At 35.0% G+C, this 25,491-nt stretch overlaps 1 protein-coding gene across 2 annotated transcripts in view; it reads left to right on the forward strand.

Moving 5' to 3' along the window:
* The window catches only part of LOC128232885 (leucine-rich repeat-containing G-protein coupled receptor 5A-like), a 57,254-nt gene extending 32,326 nt beyond the window's left edge, over positions 1 to 24,928 (forward strand). Inside the window, exons 3-20 of one of the 2 annotated variants that reach the window (XM_052946668.1) lie at positions 7,695 to 7,766; positions 8,002 to 8,073; positions 8,770 to 8,913; positions 10,360 to 10,431; positions 11,514 to 11,585; positions 12,309 to 12,377; positions 12,682 to 12,825; positions 13,276 to 13,416; positions 13,995 to 14,060; positions 14,853 to 14,996; positions 15,242 to 15,313; positions 16,229 to 16,406; positions 16,956 to 17,040; positions 20,444 to 20,593; positions 20,837 to 21,064; positions 21,517 to 21,696; positions 22,121 to 22,246; positions 22,376 to 24,928. In XM_052946668.1, the coding sequence (XP_052802628.1) occupies positions 7,695 to 7,766; positions 8,002 to 8,073; positions 8,770 to 8,913; positions 10,360 to 10,431; positions 11,514 to 11,585; positions 12,309 to 12,377; positions 12,682 to 12,825; positions 13,276 to 13,416; positions 13,995 to 14,060; positions 14,853 to 14,996; positions 15,242 to 15,313; positions 16,229 to 16,406; positions 16,956 to 17,040; positions 20,444 to 20,593; positions 20,837 to 21,064; positions 21,517 to 21,696; positions 22,121 to 22,246; positions 22,376 to 24,099 (3,739 nt within the window). In that variant the 3' untranslated portion in view covers positions 24,100 to 24,928. The remainder of the gene's footprint in view (positions 1 to 7,694; positions 7,767 to 8,001; positions 8,074 to 8,769; positions 8,914 to 10,359; positions 10,432 to 11,513; positions 11,586 to 12,308; positions 12,378 to 12,681; positions 12,826 to 13,275; positions 13,417 to 13,994; positions 14,061 to 14,852; positions 14,997 to 15,241; positions 15,314 to 16,228; positions 16,407 to 16,955; positions 17,041 to 20,443; positions 20,594 to 20,836; positions 21,065 to 21,516; positions 21,697 to 22,120; positions 22,247 to 22,375) is intronic. The other variant, XM_052946669.1, reaches the window with a different exon arrangement.
* The last annotated feature ends 563 nt before the right edge of the window (positions 24,929 to 25,491 follow it).

The following is a 25,491-nucleotide window of genomic DNA, read 5'->3' on the forward strand; positions in this document are numbered from 1 at the left end:
ACTGGGCCCAATTCACCACAGCACAAATTATTATTCATTCTTTAGCAAATGAAAGGGGAGTCTAGGTAAAGCAATGTTCGGAACCACTAATTGGTAGAGATAAATTTGCACAAAATTTGGATGGAATGGTGCTGCCGAGCATTCACAAGTATGGCATATTGAATACAAAGGGGATTGCCATGTTGGTCAACGTACACTAAACCTTTGCAAAAGAGCAAGATATGATGAGAATTGCACATTCTGCCTAGGAGACACAAAAGAGTTTTTTTTCGTATAGCCTTTGGGGGACTCGCCGGACTTGGATTCTTCGGTGCATTCGCCTGGCGACTTCTTATGATGGGTTAGGCACATTGAAGTTTCTGTACTGGCTCGCCCGCTTTCCCGGTTTTTGCGTCATTCAATAGAGGCATAACTGTACTCATCAAACGACACAAGAGAAGAGGGCAACTATTCACATCGAACAATGATAATATAATGCGTTTAATGCAAATGTTTGTGTATGGAGAGTAAAACTCAGGATCCTTAAATAGGCAGGTGATAATTTGCCTACATTTGTTAAATGGACGCCATCTGAAATTTGTGCAAAGGCTGTTCAGTAGACTTTTGGCTCTGTACATAACGAAATGATTTCTGAAATGGTGCTTTGTAAATCTACGTTAAGTTTACGAATACACAATTTTGATACCAGAATGTTGCCAACATACTTCTAATGACGTCTGTAGTAAAAACTAAGATACAGCAACAACTTTTATAACAGTTTAAACTTCAATATATTCTGAGTTACATTTCCACTGGGTGTTTATGGTTTAATTCTAAAATAAAAAAGTTTTATGCAGAGTAAATACATTCTTAGCAGGTTTGTAGTCATGAAACACCCTGCCCAGTACTGGACTGACCACTGATTAGCTTGTTATCTCTCTTCAAGATATTTTGGACACATTGAAGCACGTTAGCATTTAATGGCCATTTATTAAGGGTTCTAGATAGTGAACAGTCAGATATGTAAATATGAGTATCATTTCCTTTTTGAAACTGGATACAACAGGTATGGATACAATGTTTTAATTTTATATGTAACAATACAAACAATCTTATCTAGTACTTTTAAGAAAACATCTATAAAAATGCTAATGCTTGCCCTTATAGAATGTAATTAAAGAGATTAGATTGTGGTTGGTTAAATAAATAAATAAATGATAATAGGCAGTAGGGATTTTCTTAACGTATCTCAGGTGAGCGGTTCAGGACCTTGATGGTCCTCTTGTTTTGTAAAAGTGATTAAATAGCGATTTACAGCTGATTTTCAAAAAGATTTACAAAAGGTAATACGTCAATTATATAGCTAGCAAGCCAATCATAATAAGAAGCCTTGTTCTAGAAAGCATTTTGCCTTGTTGGATGCCTTTAAATATATGATTAACTAAGTAATTTTCTATGGCATCTAGATGACCGAAAAGCTTTCAATGTCAATGCGCATTTGTATTGAATGATGTGTTTTTGTCTTGAAAAGTATGGCAAAAACATGACTGCATGATCGTCGTCCATGGGCCAAGTATCTGGGTACAGAAATAGAAAATCCTCAAACCTGTTAAACCTACATTAATTGACTTCAATGTGTTAACAGCTAATACCATCGATATCTGTTGTCTAGACTCTCATTTTTGAGATCAGGTTTTAAAGGAGCATTGACCTCTTAACATTTAACAAATGTAATGCAATTCATGAAGATGTGGATAGGTTTGTTGAAAAAAGGGTTTGAAAATAATTCATCATTATACAAATCATGTTAGTATTTACCCGCTTTTGTCATAACGAGGTTATTTTCCCCTATCAAGAGCGCCGTCACCATTCCCTAAAAAGTGAAAACAAAATGTCACTTCGAAAGTTCTTACAATTTTTATGACTTGCATTGATTCTGCTGTTTGCTTGTGAAATTATATATTCGAAAAATGATTAACATATTTGCCAACTGATACGCCCACAAGTAAACGGCTAAAACAACTGGGTTCTTTCGAGAAATGTTATATCCTTCACAACTGTCTTTGTGCAGTACTCAAGGGCAGTAATGTCAGGTGCGTCCATGCTTCCCGGTTCATTGTTTTGAGTGGAAAACGTCCTCGATTCGGTCAGTATTATCATTGTTTTCTATATATTTCAACAATAATTTTTAGAAACGACCTTGTGCACCGAATGAAGAGCAATTGCTCGTTTACGAAGACGCTTGTTTTAGATCAAAATAATGTCTGCATTAAAATATCTCGTGAAAACAATGCATGTTCTTACTAGGCTTCCCGACTCACTCAATACATTTTTTGCTTTAAAACAACTATTTTATACCGTTATCTTGCACCCGATGCTTTGTTTTGGACAAAAACAGTAATGCTATTGTTTTCCTAATGCAGACAGTCAAATTTGGAGTTAAATCGGCTCATTTACGAAAATGCTTGCTGGTTCATTCTGTACATTTTTAGAACCTAGGTTCATTCCAAATCTGGAAGATATATGGCACATTAAAATAACGAATAAAAGGCGTCGATTTTTTAAAATGCATGTATATGTTCTAAAGCACGTCTAAGAAGGGTATTTTGTTTAGGCAGTGTGTGTATACCTCGTGATAAATTACGTCATATATGCTACGTCGGAAGGCAACTTTTTGCTTAAAATGAAGACTTAAATCGAAGATAATAATCACTGCACCATTTTAAATGAAACAAAAGGCAGTCTATGTCACCTTAGGAGTCTCGCCTAAGTTGTTTTACCGGAGTTTGATAATATGATTAGTTTAATCAAACACTTCGACAAACCAGTGTTTAAAGAAACTAAACTCTCAATCAAACACTGGTAAACGACCGAAGGCGGGGCTCTGTAAGCGGAAAAGACTGCGCTATATTTAATTTAAAATGGTGAAGAAATAAGAAAGTTATCTTTGTTTAAAGTCTTCATACGAAGCAAAATTTTGTTTTCGGACGTAGCGTTTATGACATTATTTATCACGTGGTATACACACTCTGACGGGGCCCTCTACTTAAAGTAGAATTATTTTTGGAGGTTATATAGTTAGTTGAGACACGGTTATGTCTGTTCATACAACATTTTTAAGACCTTAAATTGTTGACTGTTTCCTGCAGGTTGTCTCCCTTTTTATTTCGATTGCCAAAGTAAACATATAGCACACTCTTTAAGGTAAACTCTTAGTTCCTCTTCATTGCTATTTCCTAAAAAGGTAGTTTTAAATAATCCACAATTTTACCTTACATTATTACATTAGCAATTTTTAAAGGGGCTGTACTCCGTATGATGAAATAGCGAAAGAGAGAGAAAATTGTCGAAACCTGACATAAACTTCGTATCGATTTGTACAATACATTGAAACTTACAAACCGAAGTATTACATAGTTCAAAATTAATTTATTTTTCGCAGTTTTTCGTATTTTTTAATTGAAAACAATTACTAGGTATGTCGTCCTAGTGGAATTCATTCCCGTAATGCGTGATTCGCTAGTCGATGTCATCACGTGATATAACCAAGTTAGGTATATAGCTCAAATATTCCAACCGTTTATGGTCAGCCTTCGTAGCACAGTGGATACCACACTGGACTGCAATTTTGGCGACAACGGTCCCAACCCGGTCTCTGACTCAATTTCTTTTTCTACATTAATGATATGAAAGAGTAAAACATTTCCTTAAATACTTGTCCTGAATTTCTTTACAGAAAAAAACAAACTTTTTTGGATCCAAGCTGGAAAGTGCCTTTAATATATAAAGAATCTCTATTTTTATTTTATCATCAAGTATGCAGAATTCATTTATTATGTCGTTTATATGGACTAACTTAAAACGTCTTGTTGTTGTCTATTTAGATTCAGGTTTGATCTCTTCTTTCGTTTCATCTTTTATTCCTTGAAAATATAAATTATATATCTGTACACCCTCTTATTGAATTAAATAATTAACAAAATTAATATTTTTGAAAACTTAAAACAAGACGACTGATAATTCGTGTAAATACAGTGTGTCATAGATCTTCCAGATTTGGGATGAACCTAGGTTCTAAAAATGTACAGAATGAACCAGCAAGCATTTTCGTAAAGGAGCCGATTTAACTCCAAATTTGACTGTCTGCATTAGGAAAACAATAGCATTACTGTTTTTGTCCAAAACAAAGCATCGGGTGCAAGAGAACGGTATAAAATAGTTGTTTTAAAGCAAAAAATGTATTGAGTGAGTCGGGAAGCCTGGTAAAACATGCATTGTTTTCACGAGATATTTTAATACAGACATTATTTTGATCTAAAACAAGCGTCTTCGTAAACGAGCAATTGCTCTTCATTCGGTGCACACGGTCGTTTCTAAAAATTGTCGTTGAAACATGTAGAAAACAGTGGTAATACTGACCGAATCGAGGACGTTTATCACTCAAAATAATGAACCGGGGAGCATGGACGCACCTGACATTACTGCCCTTGGTACTGGGGCATTGAAAAAAGGCCATTTGACGTTGTCATAACTACCCCAGCCCAGCTCAGCTCTTCCCACAATGCAGGTCATCATCTTGATTACCACCATTTAATCTACCTTTTTTTCTATGAAAACTGAAATGCGTGATAAGACAGTGCCCTTGAAGATCAAACATATTTATTTGGCATTACATTCCCAGATTTCTGAAATAAGCACTCTTAATTGTGATATAGGATAGAATAACGAGTCATACTAACTTACGCTTTATGATGATGTCCGTTCTTTTGCTGTAACTCGGAAGTGTCATTGGCTTTTTTATATACAGCTCCTAAAAGAGCTGGAGCCACTGTTTCGCATCCATGTATGCGGGACGTATCATCGCCATTCTGTTTTAGATACAGCTTTATAATAACAAACCAATGTTTAGATACGTACTTTACCGGTAACCACGTGGCACTGTCAAAAACAGCTGAGGATATATCGATCGTAAATAGACATAGGACAACCTAAAATAGTTTTAAGTGTAGCCAATAAATAATATACCGATAAAGACATATAACATAAAAATTTACATATGACGGAGCAATACAATTTATATCAAAATGTTGTAATATAAGTAATCTATTTAACTGACAATAACATTAATTCCATAATCTATAACCCACCTTGTATCGACGACGACTTGATCTTGAAAGAACGCTTTATCACAACGGACTAATATTTTTATGGCGAGAATTTAATTTACTAATAGAAACTGAGAAAAGAAAAAAAAAACACCTCATGCGAGTTAACCCTACGTTGACCTTCGGTAAGCAACAGCTAACATTTTACTTGTTTATAACCTCGGTTTCTCAACATAAGTTAATTATTAATATCGGTTCTGTTGTAGCGCTGTGTGACTGGTTTGGTGTTAATTTTGCTTTGATATATGTGCTTTTAAACATCATCTTGGTTAAATGGTAGGCTACACAATCTGTAATAAATGGTAGGCATCAGAATCCAGAGTGTATGGCAGGCTACAGAATCTGGAGTAAATGGTAGGCTACAAAATTTGGAGTAAATGGTAGGCTACAGTATCTGGAATGAGTGGTAGGCTACAGTATTTGGAGTAAATGGTAGGCTACAGTATCTGGGATGAATGGTAGGTTACAGTATCTGGAATAAATGGTAGGCTACAGTATTTTGAGTAAATGGCAGGCTTCAGAATCTGGAATGAATGGTAGGCTACAGTATTTGGAGTAAATGGTAGGCTACAGTATCTGGAATAAATGGTAGGCTACAGTATTTGGAATAAATGGTAGGCTAGAGTATCTGGAATAAATGGTATGCAACAATATCTGAGATAAATGGTAGGCTACAGTATTTGGAGAAAATGGTAGGCTTCAGAATCTGGAGTAAATGGTAGGCAACATAATCTGGAGTGAATAGTAGGCTACATAATATGGACTGAATGCTAGGCTATAATATCTTGAGTGAATGGTAGGCTTCAGTATCTTAAGTGAATAGTAGGTTTAAGCATCTGCATTGAATGATAGGCTAATCAATCTGGAGTGAATGGAAAGCTATAGAATCTGGAGAAAATGCTAGGCTACAGTTTCTGGAATGAATGTTAGGCTACTGAATCTGGAGTGAATGTTCGACCACAGAATCTTGAAGGAAGGATAGGCTACAAACGCTTGAGTAAATGGTAGGCTATATTTATCTGGAGTATATGCTACGCTACAAAATCTGGAGTGAATGGGCGGATACTGGATCTGGGAACAATCGTAGGCTGCAGGATTTGGATTTGATGTAAGGCTACATAATATCATGTTTATGATAGAGGAGTGGTACACAATCCGAGAGGAATGGAAAATGTTATATAATCTGGAGTGAATGGTGGGCCACATAATCTGGAAGGAATGTTAAGCTACAGTATCTGGAGTGAATGGTAGGATACAGAATCTGGAGTTAATGGTAGGTTACAGAATCTGGAGTGAATGGTAGGCTACAGTATCTGGAGTGAATGGTAGGCTACAAAATCTGGAGGTGAGTCTACATAATTTAAAGTAAATGATAGGCTACATAATCCAGAGTAAATGGTTGGCTACAGAATCTGGAGTAAATGGTAGCCTAAATAATCTGGAGTGAATGGATTGCATAATCTGCTACAGAATTTGGAGTAAATCGTATGCTACAGAATCTGAAGTGAATTGTAGGCTATAAGATCTGGAGTAAATGGTAAGCTACAAGATCTCGAGTAAATGGTAGACTACAGAATCTGGAGTGAATGGTAGGCTACAAGATCTGGAGTAAATGGTAGGCTACAATATCTGGAGTGAATGGTAGGCTACAAGATCTGGAGTAAATGGTAAGCTACAAGATCTCGAGTAAATGGTAGCCTAAATAATCTGGAGTGAATGGATTGCATAATCTGCTACAGAATTTGGAGTAAATCGTATGCTACAGAATCTGAAGTGAATTGTAGGCTATAAGATCTGGAGTAAATGGTAAGCTACAAGATCTCGAGTAAATGGTAGACTACAGAATCTGGAGTGAATGGTAGGCTACAAGATCTGGAGTAAATGGTAGGCTACAATATCTGGAGTGAATGGTAGGCTACAAGATCTGGAGTAAATGGTAGGCTACAAGATCTGGAGTAAATGGTAGACTACAAGATCTGGAGTAAATGGTAGGCTACAAGATCTGGAGTAAATGATTGACTACAAGATCTGGAGTAAATGGTAGGCTACAAGATCTGGAGTAAATGGTAGACTACAAGATCTGGAGTAAATGGTGGGCTACAAGATCTGGAGCAAATGATTGACTACAAGATCTGGAGTAAATGGTAGGCTACAAGATCTGGAGTAAATGGTAGACTACAAGATCTGGAGTAAATGGTAGACTACAAGATCCGGAGTAATTTATAGGCTACAAGATCTGGAGTAAATGATAGGCTACAATATCTGGATTGAATGGTATGCACAGAATCTGGAGTGAGTGGTAGGCTACAGAAGCTACATGATCTTGATTGAATATTTAGTTACATGATCTTGATTTAATGATAAGATACGTGATATTTATTGAATGTTAAGCTGCAGGATCTTGGTTAAATGATAGGCTACAGGGCTTTCCCCTGTGGTTAAGGTCCTCTTGTATTATCATTAACTTCACTTGCACAAGTTGCGAATGTGTTGTGACGATTGTACGAAAAGTTTCCGCCATAAATAATGCATATGTGTGTGATATTTCAGTCATCTCGCAAATAACAGACTGTCTGATTTATCGCCCAACGCTTTGGCTGGACTTGCGTATTTGGAATACCTGTAAGTTTTTACTGTTGCTGTTGTTAATTAATATAAACAGATGAATCATTAAAATGTTGCCAATTGTTTTGGAGTATGAGATCTACTTCATATCTAAATTATCTAGTGTAGTTAATTTTGTACAAAAAGGGCTTTGTATCTTCTGAACACATGATATATTTTTTTATTGAGTAAGACAGTCACCCTTGCCATATATCCATGATACTGTGTTTACTAACGTATGTATGCATTCAAGCACGTTCCAGGGAAACCAGTTTACGTCAGTACCAGTACAGGCACTGAGAAAGCTTATCTCATTGAAAACACTGTAAGTAACTATTCTCTTTACAAATTGTTTGTATAAACTTGGTTTCTCTTTTAAGATAAACATTGCCTTTTTTATTAAACGTAATATTAATTCATAAACTAAAATATGGATTTGCTCATTTTTTTTAAATTAAACACTGATATACAAACACATTTGAACATTCGTGATACAAAACCGCTCGTATACGTTTCAAATCATCACAATCATATTGCTTAATCCTTTCTGTTATAAATCTGTGGGCGGAGTCCTCATATTACTGAGAAGTAATCGGATATGCATTGAGGAGAAACACTCTCTATGAGATATATTTATATCGAGAAAATGTACATAACGTGGAAATTTCAACTGAAGATATGTTCATGTACAGTAGTAACTCATTTTTGTTCTTTTGTATAAACTGTAACACGTGATGAACGTGTCTGCCACTTTTTCTTACTAAACTAATATCTTGGTAGTATTTAGATTGGCCAATGAAGTTGCATGGTTGATTCAGTGCATTCAATATAAAACCGTTTTGTGAAAGGCGAATGCAATTATGCATGATAGCTATTATTCTGTATTCAAAACATCTCTATAAAGCCATTACAATGCAAAGAACCTCAAGGGACAAATTGTCTAGCAAACACTTGCTCCATGACTCCTGAACGATTTAGCCATATTGTACACATCAAAGATATTATACATTCTATACTTTAGTTACCTTGACAACAACAACATATCTGATGTACCGGATGGTAGTTTCCGGTCGTTACGGAACTTGGAGCAACTTCGACTGGACTTCAACCAGATCAGAGAGATTCCAGTAATCGCCATCAACAAGGCCAGGGCGCTCGTGGCTCTGTAAGTAATACATTGACTTACCCCCTTAGTACTTGTCATATCGCTAAGAAACACAGATAGTCACTGACTATCATTCACCGCATTGTTTATGCGTCAATTTTGATTTCTTTATATAGTTCATGATAATTTTGTCTGACATAATGGGTTTTGGAAATAAATGAATACTTGAGATTCAATGTCCTTAAGACCCGTTTCCTTCATAGATCATCCAAAAATGTTACTGTACTGTTCTCCTCAATAAAACATCTCTTTATCTCGATACTAACCTTTCTTGATTTTTTTTGATTTTTTTTACTGACAAGCACTTCGGGGTTTCGCAACAGAACCGCGTTACCAACTTGTCAGACTGCAGTTGACAGAGCAATTTACTCTCATACAATATTCATGTTGAAAATCAATCATGATCAGTATAATGATAGATAATTTAGTTCAAAGTTGTTTATTCTGTTGCGTTTTTTCTTTCGTCTTGTCTTGTCATTGTATTGTCTTGGTGCCAAATAGCCTTTTTCGTACTACTATTATTGGCGTCACCGCCTAATCATTAACTCGAGTAATAGTGAAAACATCATTTAGCAACAATGATTGAAAACGCTCACAACTATTTCTAGAAAAACTATGTGGTCTTATACGTACAAATGACCCAAATCTGGTTAAATAAGTGATGACCGTGCTAAGAAACATCGACCGTGATGGATTATTGTGTGTTCACATAATGTGGTACCAAGGTTTTGTGTTGGTGATTGAACCGGCCACGCCCTCGGGTATACAAAATCCTTAAAGACTAATATAAGGAAATCTTTGAAATATTATTATATGAAACCCATAGGCACAGGCCCTTGTTTTTGTACATGTAGCATCATACAGTGGTCCTGCACCATGTAGCATCATACAGTGGTCCTGCACCAAGTTTTTTCAAATTTCCTGTATACTAATTTAGCGCAATCTTTGGAAATATTCTTGTCTGAAACCACATTGCTACGAAGTTTGTTAAAATTGTGCCACTGGGGTCAAAGCTGACCCTTCACCTTTTGACCTTCCTGTTGACATTCTTTTTCTTTTTTTTGAAATTTCAGACATATTAATATCAAAGATGTACTGTGACATTTTGACCTATTTTATTTTTTTGAAGCTACAGCTATGAGTGTCAGACCATGTGTGAAGTTTTGCAAACAAATATAAATGTTGTCATCGGACGGGCTTTACTATGACCTTTGACACCTATTTATTTATTTTTCATGTTACAGCAATAAATTTGGACTTGCGTAACTGTTACAGTTCTGAACGCTTTACCACCTCAACATTTAACAAAACTCGATCATAGTTTAATCGATGGTTGCATTGTCATAAATTTATTAACTCATTCATTCACTATACCATCTTGGCCCTCTTGTTTACTTTCTTGTCATATGGGTCATTGAATGTCTTAAAGTGACACTTCTTTTTCAGGGACCTAGAGCATAACCTGATCGACTATGTTCTCAACCAATCCTTCGTCAACCTGACTAATCTAGGCCTACTGTACGGCCAGTCTGATAAGCCAAGCATGCGCAAGTGTTGTGTCTAGAAAAACTGTGTCGTGGAGTATTGTGATGTTACTTTCAAATGCAGATACTTGCTATTACAAATTGCATGTTGCCAACCAACAATCGTTTTGAGCATGCATACTTTTGTTAATTTAATTGCGAAAAAATGTTGTTAAAATATTACTAAATTCTGTGAAAAGTTGATATGCATGTATATATCTATACTACATATTATGAAAATCTATGGTTTTGTTGTATGGAAAAAATGTTGTTTTCGTGTACTTTGATTGTATTATGCATGGTGTTTTGTAGTTGCAACTGATGTAATACTTATTTCGTATCTGTTTTGTAAAATCTTCATGTCGTTTCAAAATCAAAATTAATAATATGTTTTATGATACCTTCGCCTTTTCATTTATTCTTCTGCAAAGCATTATAGTAAATAATTCTTAAATATAAAGTAATGGATTCAATTGAGAAGGCAGACAATGTGAAATTAAAAGACAAACTCGTTCAAATAATGTGTTCATACATAGATAAAAACCTGGCACGAATTGACTTTTCAGACATTGGATAAAACGTAATAACTAAATGTTAAATATGGTGCACAGGTGCGCAATACACGAAAATTAATTCTCGAAAATATTTTAAGATCTGAATCGGAGTCAATGCTTGCTTTTATTTTTTAATATGTTTTGACTTCTATAATATACCTATTCTGTTTTATAAAAATAATACTTGAATGTGGCTTTTGTTCATTATTACTGCATGTAAGTTTTAAATGTGAAATTGTAAAAAATAAAGCACACTATAAAAAGTATTGCTTTATCTTTTCTGTAGATGTTTTAATGATGTACAGCACAGCTTTGGTAGGTTAAATCTTTTAAAAAATATTAAAATTGGTTTATACCTTTTGAATAACTTGCTCCTAGTTAAAGGGCAAGACTAGTTTGAAACTTGTTTTGTACTAAAAAGCAACAGAAAATAAACCAAACATGTTTTGTTCAGACATATATTATTAATGTTTTTCATTATACGTGGCTGAGACCAGAATATTGTGTTATTGTTGTTTGACAGGATGCTGTCTCATAATCGGATTCGCACCATCGCTCCGGCTGCGTTTGAGGGCCTTTCCGTACTCTACCTCCTGTAAGTACTTGACATGTGGACCTGCGACATCTGTAAGACGTTTTAGATGTCTGTGAAATAAAGTGTCTAATAATGCCCTTGTAACAACCAAAGCCGCTATTAATCTATATGGATGTATCAGTCGCAAATGTTAATTCCATTTTCTGTATTCAATTTTTATCCAAGAACATTCGTCTACACGACAATAATTAAAACTATACGATGTAAAATACACAGTTTATGAAATACTTTTTTAATTCATTGCATGAAACATAGCAAACTATTAAAATATTGCGAATGAAAATGGAAACTATTTCATAACCATGCAAAGGTATAAATGGGCCATCTAGTCCATCTAGTTTTTCAATTTTACCTCATTATCATCATTGGGGAGTGACTTTTGTCGTTTTCGCAATTCAATAAATAGGTAAACACTTTACACCAGTTATATCACAAAAAAGCAATTGAATGTGGGTCATTTCGACTATAGTGGGTATGTCAGATATGTTCGAACTAAAAGCAATACTTGTGATTGCGTCTCCGTAATTTAATAAATGTATGGGCAGATATTACACTACGTATTTAACATTGAAACCATGAAATAACATCACGAGAAATGTTCCTTGCAAACTGGTTGATTTTTCCTGAACAACATATTGTTCCATTTACGTTCTTTACCACAAAGAGATCTTTCCGTGTCTCAGGTTGTTTTCCATTGTACTATGTGTTCTTTTTCTGCTTTAGGGAAATAAGCAACAATCTGTTAACGGAGATACCTCAAGGCCTTGACGCGTTACCTGATCTCAGTGATCTGTAAGTCAAACATGTAGCATGGTTTCAAACATTAAATGTTAAATGTTCTATTGACTCATTATCGGTTGTTGCGATTACAACCAGTTTCCAGTTTAACTCTGAATGGTATTTTTCTTTGTAAAAGGAATGATTCTTCGATTGCAGTTTTGGTGCATTCTTTTGAATTTGCTTGCACAGAAGCTACGAATTAAATTGTAACAGGTTTTTATTCAAACACAAGAAAGTAGCAGTGTTACATTAAATACAACGCGTCTTGTAGTGTACCTTACGATTGTTTCTTGCTAAATGAACCGATCTGTTTCAGGGCCATCACGGACAACCGCATAAAGGTCCTGCCAAACGATTGTTTCTCGAAAAACAGAAAACTTATTTTCTTGAAGTTGAAAGACAATCCAATAGTCTCCGTTGGACAAAACACATTTAGCAACATGCCAGATTTGAAGGATTTGTACGTATTAATCCCGAATCATATTCAATTTTCGATATTTGGATGTAATATAAAAGAAATGACGCGTCATCTAAAGTAAAGGGGTTATGCAGTCCATCTCCGTTATTACTTGTCTAGGATTTGTTTTATGAATGTCGTATAATTTCATAAAGGCCTCCATAACTTGAAATTAAAGACAAATTTCAAATTGCAAATAACAAAACAATTGCATCCAAGTGCAATATGTTCGACAGTGTTTTATGATAACATTAAACCCTTTTAATTAAAACATTAAACTACACGACAACACAATTGAACTGTATGTTAAAAATGATGAAATATCTTGAACTCACACCAAACTTTTAAACAAGCTAAGGCTGCAGTCAATGTTTTCCTAAAATGTCCAAGTTTACCTTACTTAATTTCATGCATTACTGTTCTCGGAAAACAATGTGGTCGTGTTGTTTCAAGGGTATTATCCGAGGTTCGAGAGATGCAGGAATTTCCTAACTTGTCTGGCACAACGGGTCTGGAGAAGATAACCCTTGATCGGGCCTCCATAAGCGTACTTCCAGAGGACCTCTGTCAAAACCTCCCACACCTCGCTGTCTTGTAAGTGCCGCAAAATCTTTGTCCTCGGAACTCCTAAAACATCTTAAGCTCCACTTCATCATCATCATCATCATCATCATCATCATCATCATCATCATCATCATCACCACCACCATCATCATCATCATCATAATCATAATCCTCATCATCATCTCATCATCTAACACAAAAACAACAGCAACAACAACAACAACAACAACAACACAAACAGCTTTAGCAGAAGCAAGAAGTGTTGCATTTTTCAAATTGTTATCAATGTATAGCTTCGATTAAATTAAAACGGCTATTTTCATACTTGCGTTGTACTTTGTGCTTACAAATGATCATAATAATTTTATAAAAGAATAACTTTTTCTAGATGCTTTGACTTCCTGGCCCGTAATTATGATGGACATGCCATTAGTGGTGAAACTGGTCCGTAATTATAATGGACATGCCATTGGTGGTAAAACATATACTTGGTTAATTTCTCTGTATAAACACATACACTCGAATTACATTGATATGCTCTTTGGATTGCACGATGTACAATGACGCAATTTGTAAAGGACCTTTTGTTTTGATTTTGTTTGTTCTAGCGATGTGCATTCCAATTTCATCTCTGTGATACCGAACATGACCGGGTGCAGCTCCCTGACATTGCTGTAAGTCTGCGGCTTAAATGTTGTGCTTACGCATTTTTTTCCATTTGTTATATCCAATGACTTTCCATTGGTGTGAGTGATAGGAGTTTTATATCAAATTAATTGTCAGGGTGACCGTTTTCATAACAAAAATATATACAATTCATATAACAAATTAGACTTTTAATTTAAAACAATTCTCATTCCTATTATTCATCTACCAAAGCATAGCAATCTATGTAGTTCGTTTACGAGTTCTCTCTAAGTACAATATTAATCAAAGCTATAAAAGGGTACTTCAAAACGTTCTGTAAAATATCATGCAAACCTAAATAGTTGCAGTAAATCGCGGTTTTTTAAAGATCAAGTTAATAGGACGATTGGTTTATAACTATACCGACTAAGAGAAATAATATTAACGTGAATATGTCTTCATAGTTCATCACGCAAAAAATTATATTAGCATTATAGTTAATTCAATAATCAAAAGAGTCTAATTCGTTCATATTTTCGTTTATTTGCCGAACCGCTTACAGACTGAAAACATAACTGCCCAACAGAGACTCAGCCTCATATGTTAGATACTAGAGTGTTCTATCAATGTTTCTTTACATAACCACACATGCCAATAGAACGTCTGGTAAAGCAAGTATTAACGTCGAATCTGCACATAAATTACTACACTTTGATAAACGTGCATATAACACTTTATTTTCAGTTTCGAGGATAATAAACTGCATTATGTTCGTGAGGAGACGTGATATATTCATGTATCAAGACATCGATGTGTACACAAATACATTTTGTTTGCAGGAACTTTGGGAATAACGAGATTGCGAGTCTAGACAAGATGCCGTTTCAGGGGCTGGAGAACCTAAAGGACCTGATTCTGTCCTACAACAAAATCACCCACATCTCAGCATCGGACTTTGCCAGCTTAAAAAGGCTTCAATATCTGTACGGACATGAAATGTTCAAAAAGGAAATAATATTGCAAAATGAAGTGAATAGATGTCAAATTCACAGTATTTCTTTCTCTACGTAAATAAAATATAAACAATTATATAAGGTCAACGGACAAAACTGTAAATCGGACACATTATTAAAGAATGTTAAAGGGCATTGACCAGATCTAAATATAACAAACATTTGTTCCTTTTTTTTCTAAAAAAAATAAAAATGACATGTTTGTCTTTTTCCAGAGACCTTTCCTACAATAAGATTTCTTTTATCAACCAGGATGCCTTCGCTAATTTGAAACAGTTGATGGATCTGTAAGTATAGCCTCGTTTGTTTTTGTTTGAAGAAATAAAATGTGTTTAGTTTCGATAAAACACGTCTATTGACGCAGAAATGAGAACTTTTCGTAAGTCAAACCATGTCTATGTTTATATCAAACCAGGTGTATATATTTTAATACCGAATGGCTATACTTCTTTTGTTTTAAACAAAGAGTTACACGATGCTTAGTTGCTTTCTAAAGACTTTGTAATACATGTATTTTAGCATTCTACTGGCGCATGTGTATAATAAACCCGGTTATTAGAATGGCTTACGTCATTGTTCGGGCGGGCGAGCGTGCGGCGTCAAATTCACGCATGAAACTGAATAAATTTAGTTCAGGTTGAAATATATAAACCAAACTTGTAATTTAGGAAAAGTGTATCAAGACCTTTCATGTGATTGCGTGTAATGCCCATAGAGTCAATGTTAAGGTCACTCTAACTAAAAAAGGTTGAAATTGAATATTTTAGTTAGAGTTGAGATATTGTATCCAAACATAGCCAATATCAAATTTATGGAGGCCTTTCATGGGATAACGTTTGGGGCCACTAGGATCAAGGTCAATGTCACTGTTATCTAATTTGGAGAAAACAACGGTTACAACTGAATGTCTTTAGTTTTGGTTTACATATTGTGACCAAACTGGTATAAAGGAATAGTTTATGGGCAATCATCATGGGATTGCGTTTTTGGCCCTTCGGTTAAGGTCAATGCCACTGTTACTAAAAATATAAGAATGGTTGAAACTGAAAATCTTTAGTTTGGGCAAAACTTGATATATATGAGAAGTTAATGGATACCTTTCATGGGATTGCATTTTGGGCCATTTCGGTCAAGGTCAATGTCATTGTTACTTAAAAAGAGGAAACACGGATGAAATTGATATCAGTTAATTGTTTTTTAAGAAACCTCGGAGAAAATACATTTCCGTCATTGCCGACGGCGGGGCTGGAGAATCTTCGACATCTGAAGACGTTCCACAACCGGTACCTGCAGGAGCCGCCCTCGAAGGAAGCGCTGCCTAACATTCTCACAATGGTCGTCGCCTACGCATATCACTGCTGTGCCTTCCGCTCACAAGCAGTACGTATTTGGTCATAAAATGGTCTACCTGAGTTGCCAGTACCTTGTTTTGATTGTTTGTCTCTTAAATATTCAGAGTCTTGGGGATGCGTTTTTCATCTGAATTGAAATGAGTAATTCCTTATACTTTGCATCAAGAAATACTCACATAAGAATACAATGGAGCGTTCAATGTGTTATTCATTTAAATATAGCGCGTGCGTCGATAAATTTGACACTCCTTATTAAGTTTTACTCTTCAACATTTCGCAAACGCCTTGTTAATGAAAACGAATTGGAACATGGCATGGTAATTACAAAAATTAATAGAAACCGCTCTGAACATCTCGTAAGGTAATTGGTTGTTGAAAAATATACTTAAGAAATGGTATAAACTATTGTAAAAACACAAACAGACGTCGTTAGATAGTGTGTGTTTTTTTAATTTACGGTTAATGTCATCTCTTTTTCATATCTCACTACTTATTCAAAATTAAAGCCAAGATAATAATTCGAAAGAGTTAGTTTGAAGTGTTATTATAATTCCCTTCCTTGGTAATTGGTTTCCAGGAACAGACCGGAGAGTTTAAACTGGATCAAACCGTGACGTGGCTGAACGATCCCAACGTTACGTCCCTAGATCTCTGGCCTGATGGTAAGGCACTTCCTGGCATACCTTTAATTGCTTTATTTATCCCACAAAAATACATTTATTCAGATTAAAACAATAATCATACGATTAAAGAAACAATTATTATTATTTATATACATATATAGAACTAATTATTTTCTCTGAATTTCTTTTTGTTGAATGGGAACCTATCAATTTCGCCAATTTTTAATATTCCAAAAATCAAATTTTACTGTATAAAGGCATTCAGTCCATGCACACATACGCTATGTATACATACACAATAATTATACACGGTGTAGATGTTGTCAACAGAAAACCATACATGAAATCTAAGGTAGTATTATAGCATTAGTATGACAACAATACGTACATACAATTCAATAATTGATACTCAAATTGTTTGTCTAACATAATAGAACATATGTAAATCTCAGTCTCCGTTATTATATTTCTATTTTTCTTTAGGTGGTTACTGCCCTCTTCAATATTCAATATCATACAATTCATTTTTTTAATATTATGCAATTCATTTATAAAAGTTGTACCAAAATAGGGCCTAAAAAAGAACCCTGTCTTAAACCAGTTTGACAATTAAAAGTCTCAGTAACCCCTTATTTGCTCCCATTATACATTTTATATGTTTATAATTTGCTTTAATAGCATTCAATAACCTTTCGTTATTGTTTTTCCTGAATAAACATGGATTATTTATATATTTTGTCAAACATTTTCTTAAAGTTTTCTCAAAGCAACATATAACTTTTAAACCTTTATGCATAAGTTCTTGCTATAGCAAAATATAATAAAAGAATTGTCAGTTGTAACTCTTTCATAGATCTAAAATCCTAAGTATAAAATGTGAGTCTCCTGTTTAAAATACCAATATACTTTGCTGAACTCATCTTCCAGAGTTATGTTATCGGGATTATTAAAACCTCCCTTTTTATGCACTGGTTTAATGACTGAAAACGCCCAGTAACTTGCAAATTGGAAATTGACCAGACATAAGTAAAAGTTTATAGATAGTTAATATGTATGGTGAGAAAAGAAATGGCAACTTTAAAATGCAATGGCAGTAGCTCTCCGACTCAAGACTTTAATGTTAAATCATTCACTGCCTCTGTAATAACATAGATTTCAATCCTTGAGTTCATGTATGTTATACGCTATGCTACAATCATCTTTTAGATATCAATGTATTAAGTTGAAGTATCTTGGGAAAGTGTCAAGCGTAGCATTCGACCTGATATACTGAAAGTGACAGTCTTTTCCGTCGACAAATTGATGAATGACAAAGCTCTAATCTCCAAAAAGATCCATACAACATAAATGAAAAATCACACCCCTTCCCCCTCGAGTGCTGAACTTTTTAAGGAATGTTGTCTCTTGTCTTTCCATTACATTTTTGAATACTCTAGCGTAAATACACATTTGACATTCTGTTTGGCTGAACATGAAAAGCAATATCTATTGTACATTTTTAGAATATTACATAGGATGAACAACATGACAACTCCCATGTTATGGGAAAAATAAATGTGGTATTAATGAGGTTTAAAAATGATGGTGAAAATGCTTGAAACTGCAGTGAAAAGCATATACATTGTATGTGATATGGAGTGATAATATGAAAATACGGATTAGCATAGGCAAAGACAGATATATTCATCGGCAGCTACATCACGTTTCAAAGATGTACGAGTATTATTCTATGATAAGAGGTTCATAAAATTAATAAAAAAATGTTCCAAGAGGGAACTTTTATTTTCAATGCTTAAATGCCACCTCAATTACCCATTCTCCTATTTTTGTCAAGAAAAGACAGTGCTGACCTTAACAGTTCGGTGCTGACCTTAACATTTTTCAGTGTGCACATTTAGGACAACGACTTAAACGAACTATTTTTTTAATTACGTGTTATATTTTTATTACCTGTTCTCATTGGTTTTCACATTGAGTACAAATTAACACTTGCATTGTCATTTTAAAGTTAGGCATAATAACTTATTACATGCTTTTTTTCTATTAGTATGGTTAAGCATACACATACGCACATGTAAGCCCCCCCCCCCCCCCCACACACACACACACACGCGCGCGCACACACACGCGCGCGCGCTCACACACACATATACACGCGCGCGCGCACGCACGCGTATACACGTACACGCACACACTCACACATACATACAAACACTCACCAATACGAGGCGGACTCTTACACAAACGAACGCAAACATTTTAAACACGAGCACATAAATCGCACCTACGACAGCGATGTCCCATCTACTTAAATATCTGTAATGATAATCAGCAATGGTTTACACAACTTAACACAATTCGAAAACTGCTCTGGCTGTCTGTGTCGTTCAATGCTAATGCTAATTTAGTATTTCCACTTTTTATTAAGGGTTTTGTACTGACCATTTTTCAACGCTATTTACTCTTCCATTTTAATTTTTAGCTTAAAGTACATCATAATTTATTCATTTTTTTCACATGGTTGAATTTATGTAAAATTCCATTAAAACAATTCGAGATTTGCAGATATTTCTGTATTTTTTTAATTACATTTACCAGAAAGGTTCCACGCTTTTTTTTATTACGATGTTTATTGTTGTTAACGCAATGAAACTATTCAATATATTCGAACGTTGTGTTTCGTAAAACTTACTTTAAATGTTCTATGGGTTTAACACCTGAATAACATAATATATCTTATAATATCGTATAGAGTACAAGTTGGAAATGATGGAAATGGAGTGATAAAACGTGAAATGCAATTGCGAAATCTAAAACGGTTTTCACTTTTCTTCTCTTACAAATAGTCCTAAAACCATGCTCTTGTGGGTATCAATCAATTTACTAAACGATTACATCAGCTGCTATACGTCGAGAAAAACGAGAAATAAAAGCTTAGTTGATTTAAACGAAGACTTTTGTTCATGGGTGAGATGCAAACGTAAAGATTGGATACAAACGTAAATATTGTGTGAACCGATTACCAACATAATGTGTTTGTGTATAGTACATCAGTGCTTTGCCTAGTTAGTAAGACAATCAATCATGTGTATAAAACGCAACTCAACCCCTTAACTTTAACGATATGCTGAAGAATGGTTAAAACTCTTGTTGAAATTAGATGTTTCAGCACATTGTTTTTTTTTTTAATTTAGTCTCTTAATTAATAAAGTCTAGCATAGTGTTTGTCATTCGCTTTGAATATGCTTAGACGTACTCATGTCTAATTGCGCTTGTTTTAGATGTTAGCAATATTGCCGTTATTTAGGCCCGATAATTAGGCAATTAATTTAAACTTAATTTACTGTCTTGCTATTTTTGTATGGCACCATTATGTTTGAATCTTTGTTTGAATGTTACTCCAATGGATATACATAACTGACGATTTGACATTCATTTACAGTGGGTAATATAAGTTATCTGCCGATGAACTTCTCCATTTATTATGACGAATACGACTATGACTATAACGATACCATTGACGGGGAGGCGTCATACCCTATAGAAACGATCATTAAGATCAAACCACCTGTGGAATGCTCTCCAGTACCAGGTAATTGCAGCTTTATGACATTAAATAAGGTACGTTTACAAATAGTTTTAAATCAATGTTATGATATTATTTTACTAAAATAGCTTTTAATAAGGGTTGGGCGGGGGTAATGCGTACAAGCATTTTTAATACTGTTTCAATGAAGTATGCTGTAGAATACTGGTTCAAAATGTTAGAAAACAAGGTTGGTGTATGAAATAAAGCTATCAGGACAATATACGTGTACTCGTCTATCTTTTCCAGACCCGTTCCAGCCATGTGACGACCTGTTTGGTTGGTGGTCCCTGCGATGCGGCGTGTGGATTGTGTTTCTGCTGGCCGTTCTCGGCAATGGGAGTGTCCTTTTTGTCTCTGTATTCAGCAAGTCTAAACTAGATGTCACCCGCTTTCTCATTTGCAACTTGGCTCTCTCGGACCTTTGTATGGGAATGTATCTCGGATTTCTTGCCATCGTGGATGCATCAACTCTTGGTAAAGGTTTAAAATATAACTAGATAGTTGATAGGTCGTAGTTTTGAGAAAATGGATTTCTTTTTGTATTAACAAATACTGCTAAATAATCGATTAAACATTTTTCTAAACTTTTAAACAAAATCCTCGAATTGAACTTTCTTCAAAATGTATTGAATACTGCTCATCGAATTTGAGAACCTGGAATTTCAGACGTGTTTCTTTTCAATAAAGAAGCTGTGAAATTGAGAACCTGGAATATCAGATGTGTTTATTTTTCAATAAAGAAGCTGTGAAAGGTCTTAAAGGTTTTAAAACAGTTTTCACTGAAATTTTGGTTGTTAAGTTACTACATAAAGCTTTAAACTAATATATTAATTTGCTGTTGTACAAAGTGTACGCACATATTATCTATGATGTGTTCAAGTTAAGAAAATGGTTACTTAACGGATCATCTTTATTTATTTTTACAGGAGAATTTGAAAAGTACGCGACAAGATGGCAGAGTAGCCCAGGATGTCTGGTAGCCGGGTTCCTGGGTGTCCTGTCAAGCGAGCTCAGTGTCTTTACATTGGTTGTTATCACCGTGGAGAGATTCTATGCCATATCACACGCGATGCAGCTTGGAAAACGGGTCCGACTCGGACAAGCATGTAAGTATTTAAGTGGTAAAACCCCCTATTTCTCGGACTATACCATTACGGTACAGCTAATATTTGTACTGATGTATGTTTAATCCATCTTTGGTACTTTAACGTTGTGTTGCTACAAATGTCTGTGAACCCTAGCCTTGTGCCTCTAAACTGGATAGTCTTTAAAATTATTTCTACCGGTATTGACCCTGAAATTTCATGATGATATAAGATCTTAATTATTCATTTGAAAAATAAATTAAGTATTAGTCATTGTGATATTGATATAACCAATACTGTAATAATAACTTTGTTCGTTTCGGTTTACAAATACGATATAAGATGAACATACCATCTATAAATGCATTGCTAATACACATGAAATTTAGAAAATCGCACATATATGTATATACACATTCGTACAAAATGGTCATTATGTTAACAGGTGTAGTGATGATCTGCGGCTGGATATTATGTACCTGCATTGCAAGTCTCCCTTTGTTTGAGATCAGCGACTACAGAAAATTCGCAATATGTTTACCGTTCGAGACCGAAAATAATGTTTCGCTCGGTGGGTAACAAGCCCATTTAATTTACGCGTTATGTATTTCGACTTGAAATGTAGAATTGAATTGTTCTGTGAATTTTGTATCTAAATTGATTCATGCCTAAAGATAACAAAAATGTATTATCGTTTCAGCTTACGTCTGTTTCATCATGATATTCAACGCGTCTTCTTTTCTTATTATTCTCGTCTGCTATGGATGCATGTTTGTATCGATTCGTGCATCTCATTCTTGGAATTCAAAAGACACTATTGTGGCGAAGCGGATGGCACTTCTGGTTTTTACTGATTTCTTCTGTTGGGCACCTATAATATTTTGTTCAATTACTGCAGCCTTTGGCTGGGAAGCCGCAAGAATAAGTCTAGATGAAGCCAAAGTACTTACAATATTTGTTCTGCCCTTGAACAGCTGTGCCAATCCTTTTTTGTATGCATTCTTTACACGACAATTTAAACGTGATTGTGTAAAACTGTGCAAACGTATAGAGGAATCGAGTTATTCTCGACACTTGCCTAGCAGTGGAGTTGGACGATCATCTACAGCCAACAATAGACAACCTAATGGAAGGCGTTCTCATTCTAAAAGAGGAAGTTGTGATCAGCTTGTTTATGAACCCAGCACTTCCGGGGAACCATCAACGAGCTCAAATCAGGCGTCGGATGACTCAGATTTAACAATGAGAAAGATACATCTTACATCTGAGGAAAAGCAAATTTTACGATATGTTAAATCTGCCGAAGGGACATCCCCTCGAAGATCACTGCTTCTGCCAAAGAATCGGTCATTTGAAAGGCAACACGGAGGGAGTTATAATTTGGTGCCAATAAAACGATCACGCGTTGTGCCTCCTCATATCACCCCGGAGGACGATGAAAGCGAATCCAGTCCAGATATAATTTTACACACTAAAGAAGGTAACGTATACCTCAGTACAAAGTTAGATACACAGAAAGTTTTAAGGCGGAAAGGACGAGGAAGTGTTAAAAGTTTGACAGGAAAAGGAGCCGTTAATAAGTGTGCACAAAGACTGTGTAACCACACGAGGAACTCTGGCTATGCTCTGCAATCAGTCCGAAACCTAGGGCGATCTGTAGAGTCACAAACAGTTGAAACTTGTGAAAAAGAAATACACGCAGATCTTGAAACATTACATGAAGATGCTAATTCAAAAGTTTCGGAAAACGGAGTAAGAAAACTATTTGAAGCCGAAAGAAGCAAGGAAATAGGGTTAAAATCAAAATGTTTTGCGAATATTAATAAACCAGAACCAAGAATAACAGAAAATAAAGTAGCAAGGGTGACAACGTCATCGCAAACAGATTTTCAGTTACCTTCATCACATTTCTATAACATACAAAAAGCCATTGCCAAAAAGGAAAAAGATAAACATATTAACGAGTGGAGGAAAACGTCTCATTTGTCATTTCTGTGGAGAAATTCCGGCATATTTGATGGAGTGACTCATAAACAAAAGTCGAACAGTTTAGTGGAACTCACGCGACCTTTTTTAGATGCGCAAAACACTTCAAACAAACGTCATAGTTTGACATCCAAACACGAAGGATATATTCTTTTGAAAAATACCAGTAGGGATTCTGCCTATGAGGATGATGAATTGTACGATATATATGACAATCGGGGGAATGGAATTACTCAGTCAGATCAAAGTGCAGTGAAACAGCAAAAGGTGAAGGATTACAAGAACTCTGCCATAAAAGACAGTGAAGACGGTGATAAAACAAATGATGAAAAAGATGATCAAGTATGTGAAGCCAGCCTTTTGCTCACTGACAATCTGTGCCTTCCGAAGCATAGGAATAGCTGCGACATAGAGAGCGGAATTAGTTCCTCTTCCTGATTATCAATTGCCTAACAGTTTTATGTATTTCGTTTTTGTTGGCATACAGTCATTGCTGTACATTTATTTGTGAATATGCATGGTACTACATGGGGTGACAGTGGTTTAATGGCAGACACATGTAACATATTAAAGCGATTAATATAGTTTTAAGTGTGTATGTAATTAAAGTCAAATGTGCTACACCAAAAATTCTCACGTATTTGGAGATATATTCTTTTTTTTTTAATTGTTGTAACGTTTAAATGAAATGAGAAGAATAAAACTATATAGCTATATGACATATTATAAAAAAAAATCATTTTAAAAGCATATAAGCTGTGGTATTAATTGGAACAAATGCAAAGATTTGAAAGTAATAAAATTAATGAAGAAAAAAAGGAAACATATTTTAGATCGGCAGAAGGATTCGACTATATATCAGGTGTTATTTAACTCTGTCAGCACACTTTACAGTTATATCGAATTGTGTTAACATAGCAGCGAAGATCGTCAGCATGCAAATAAATTTCCCTATCAGGTTAATAAGAAGCAATAAAACGAGCAGTTTGTTTCATTATTCGTCTGGCTTAAAATGAATGGTTCTATAAACTTCATAAGTAAATATGTTCTTCTTATTTTTTAAACCAATTGGCCACATTTGTTAAATACATTTAGTTCGCCGAGACTTGTTTTTAATCCATTTCAGAAAACTTGTTAAATGATATCAGCATTTGATGACCAGGAATGTAATATCCTCTATGTATATAGGAGCTTTAATCGTGCCATTGAGTGCCGCTGGTAATCATCAGTTAGCAATAGTGGTTTTGGTTTGCATTAATAGAATATATTAAAATCATGTTATTGTTGTGTTTCCCCTGAAGATCCCTTATGATGAGAAATATAATTAATTAAAGTGTTTGGAAATTAAACTTAACATCAACATCTTGAATCTTTCACAAAGGCGAAAGAAAACACACCAAGACCCGTTAAGTCTGAAGATCCAAGCTTTTGAACCTCCTAACCAGTTATGCGGAAACTAACGTCTACGTTTTGTGGCAGTGATCTAGACACATGTGAAACACACCATACAAATCAATCGCACGTTTCCTCATCTCATTAAAAGAACCTTAATGAACTGAGCTTAGAAGTCCACATATCAAAAATGAACCGCTATATTTATATGTGATTCCTATGCTTTAAGAGTGGTCATTTGGTTGCAGAAACTAAAATATAGTAGATATATTCCGAGTGAACTGCCGAAGAGAATTTATTTATTAGTTTAATTGGAGACCCAATGGCATACGTGACAAAGCTCTCCTTCCTGCTGAGCACAACACCTATGTTATTCACTTAAAGCATGCCGAATTAAAAGGGCAAGGTGTGTTAGTACTATAATTTTGCCATAAGTCT

This window comes from Mya arenaria, chromosome 4 (assembly GCF_026914265.1).
Source record: "Mya arenaria isolate MELC-2E11 chromosome 4, ASM2691426v1".
In the NCBI taxonomy this organism is placed as follows: domain Eukaryota; kingdom Metazoa; phylum Mollusca; class Bivalvia; order Myida; family Myidae; genus Mya; species Mya arenaria.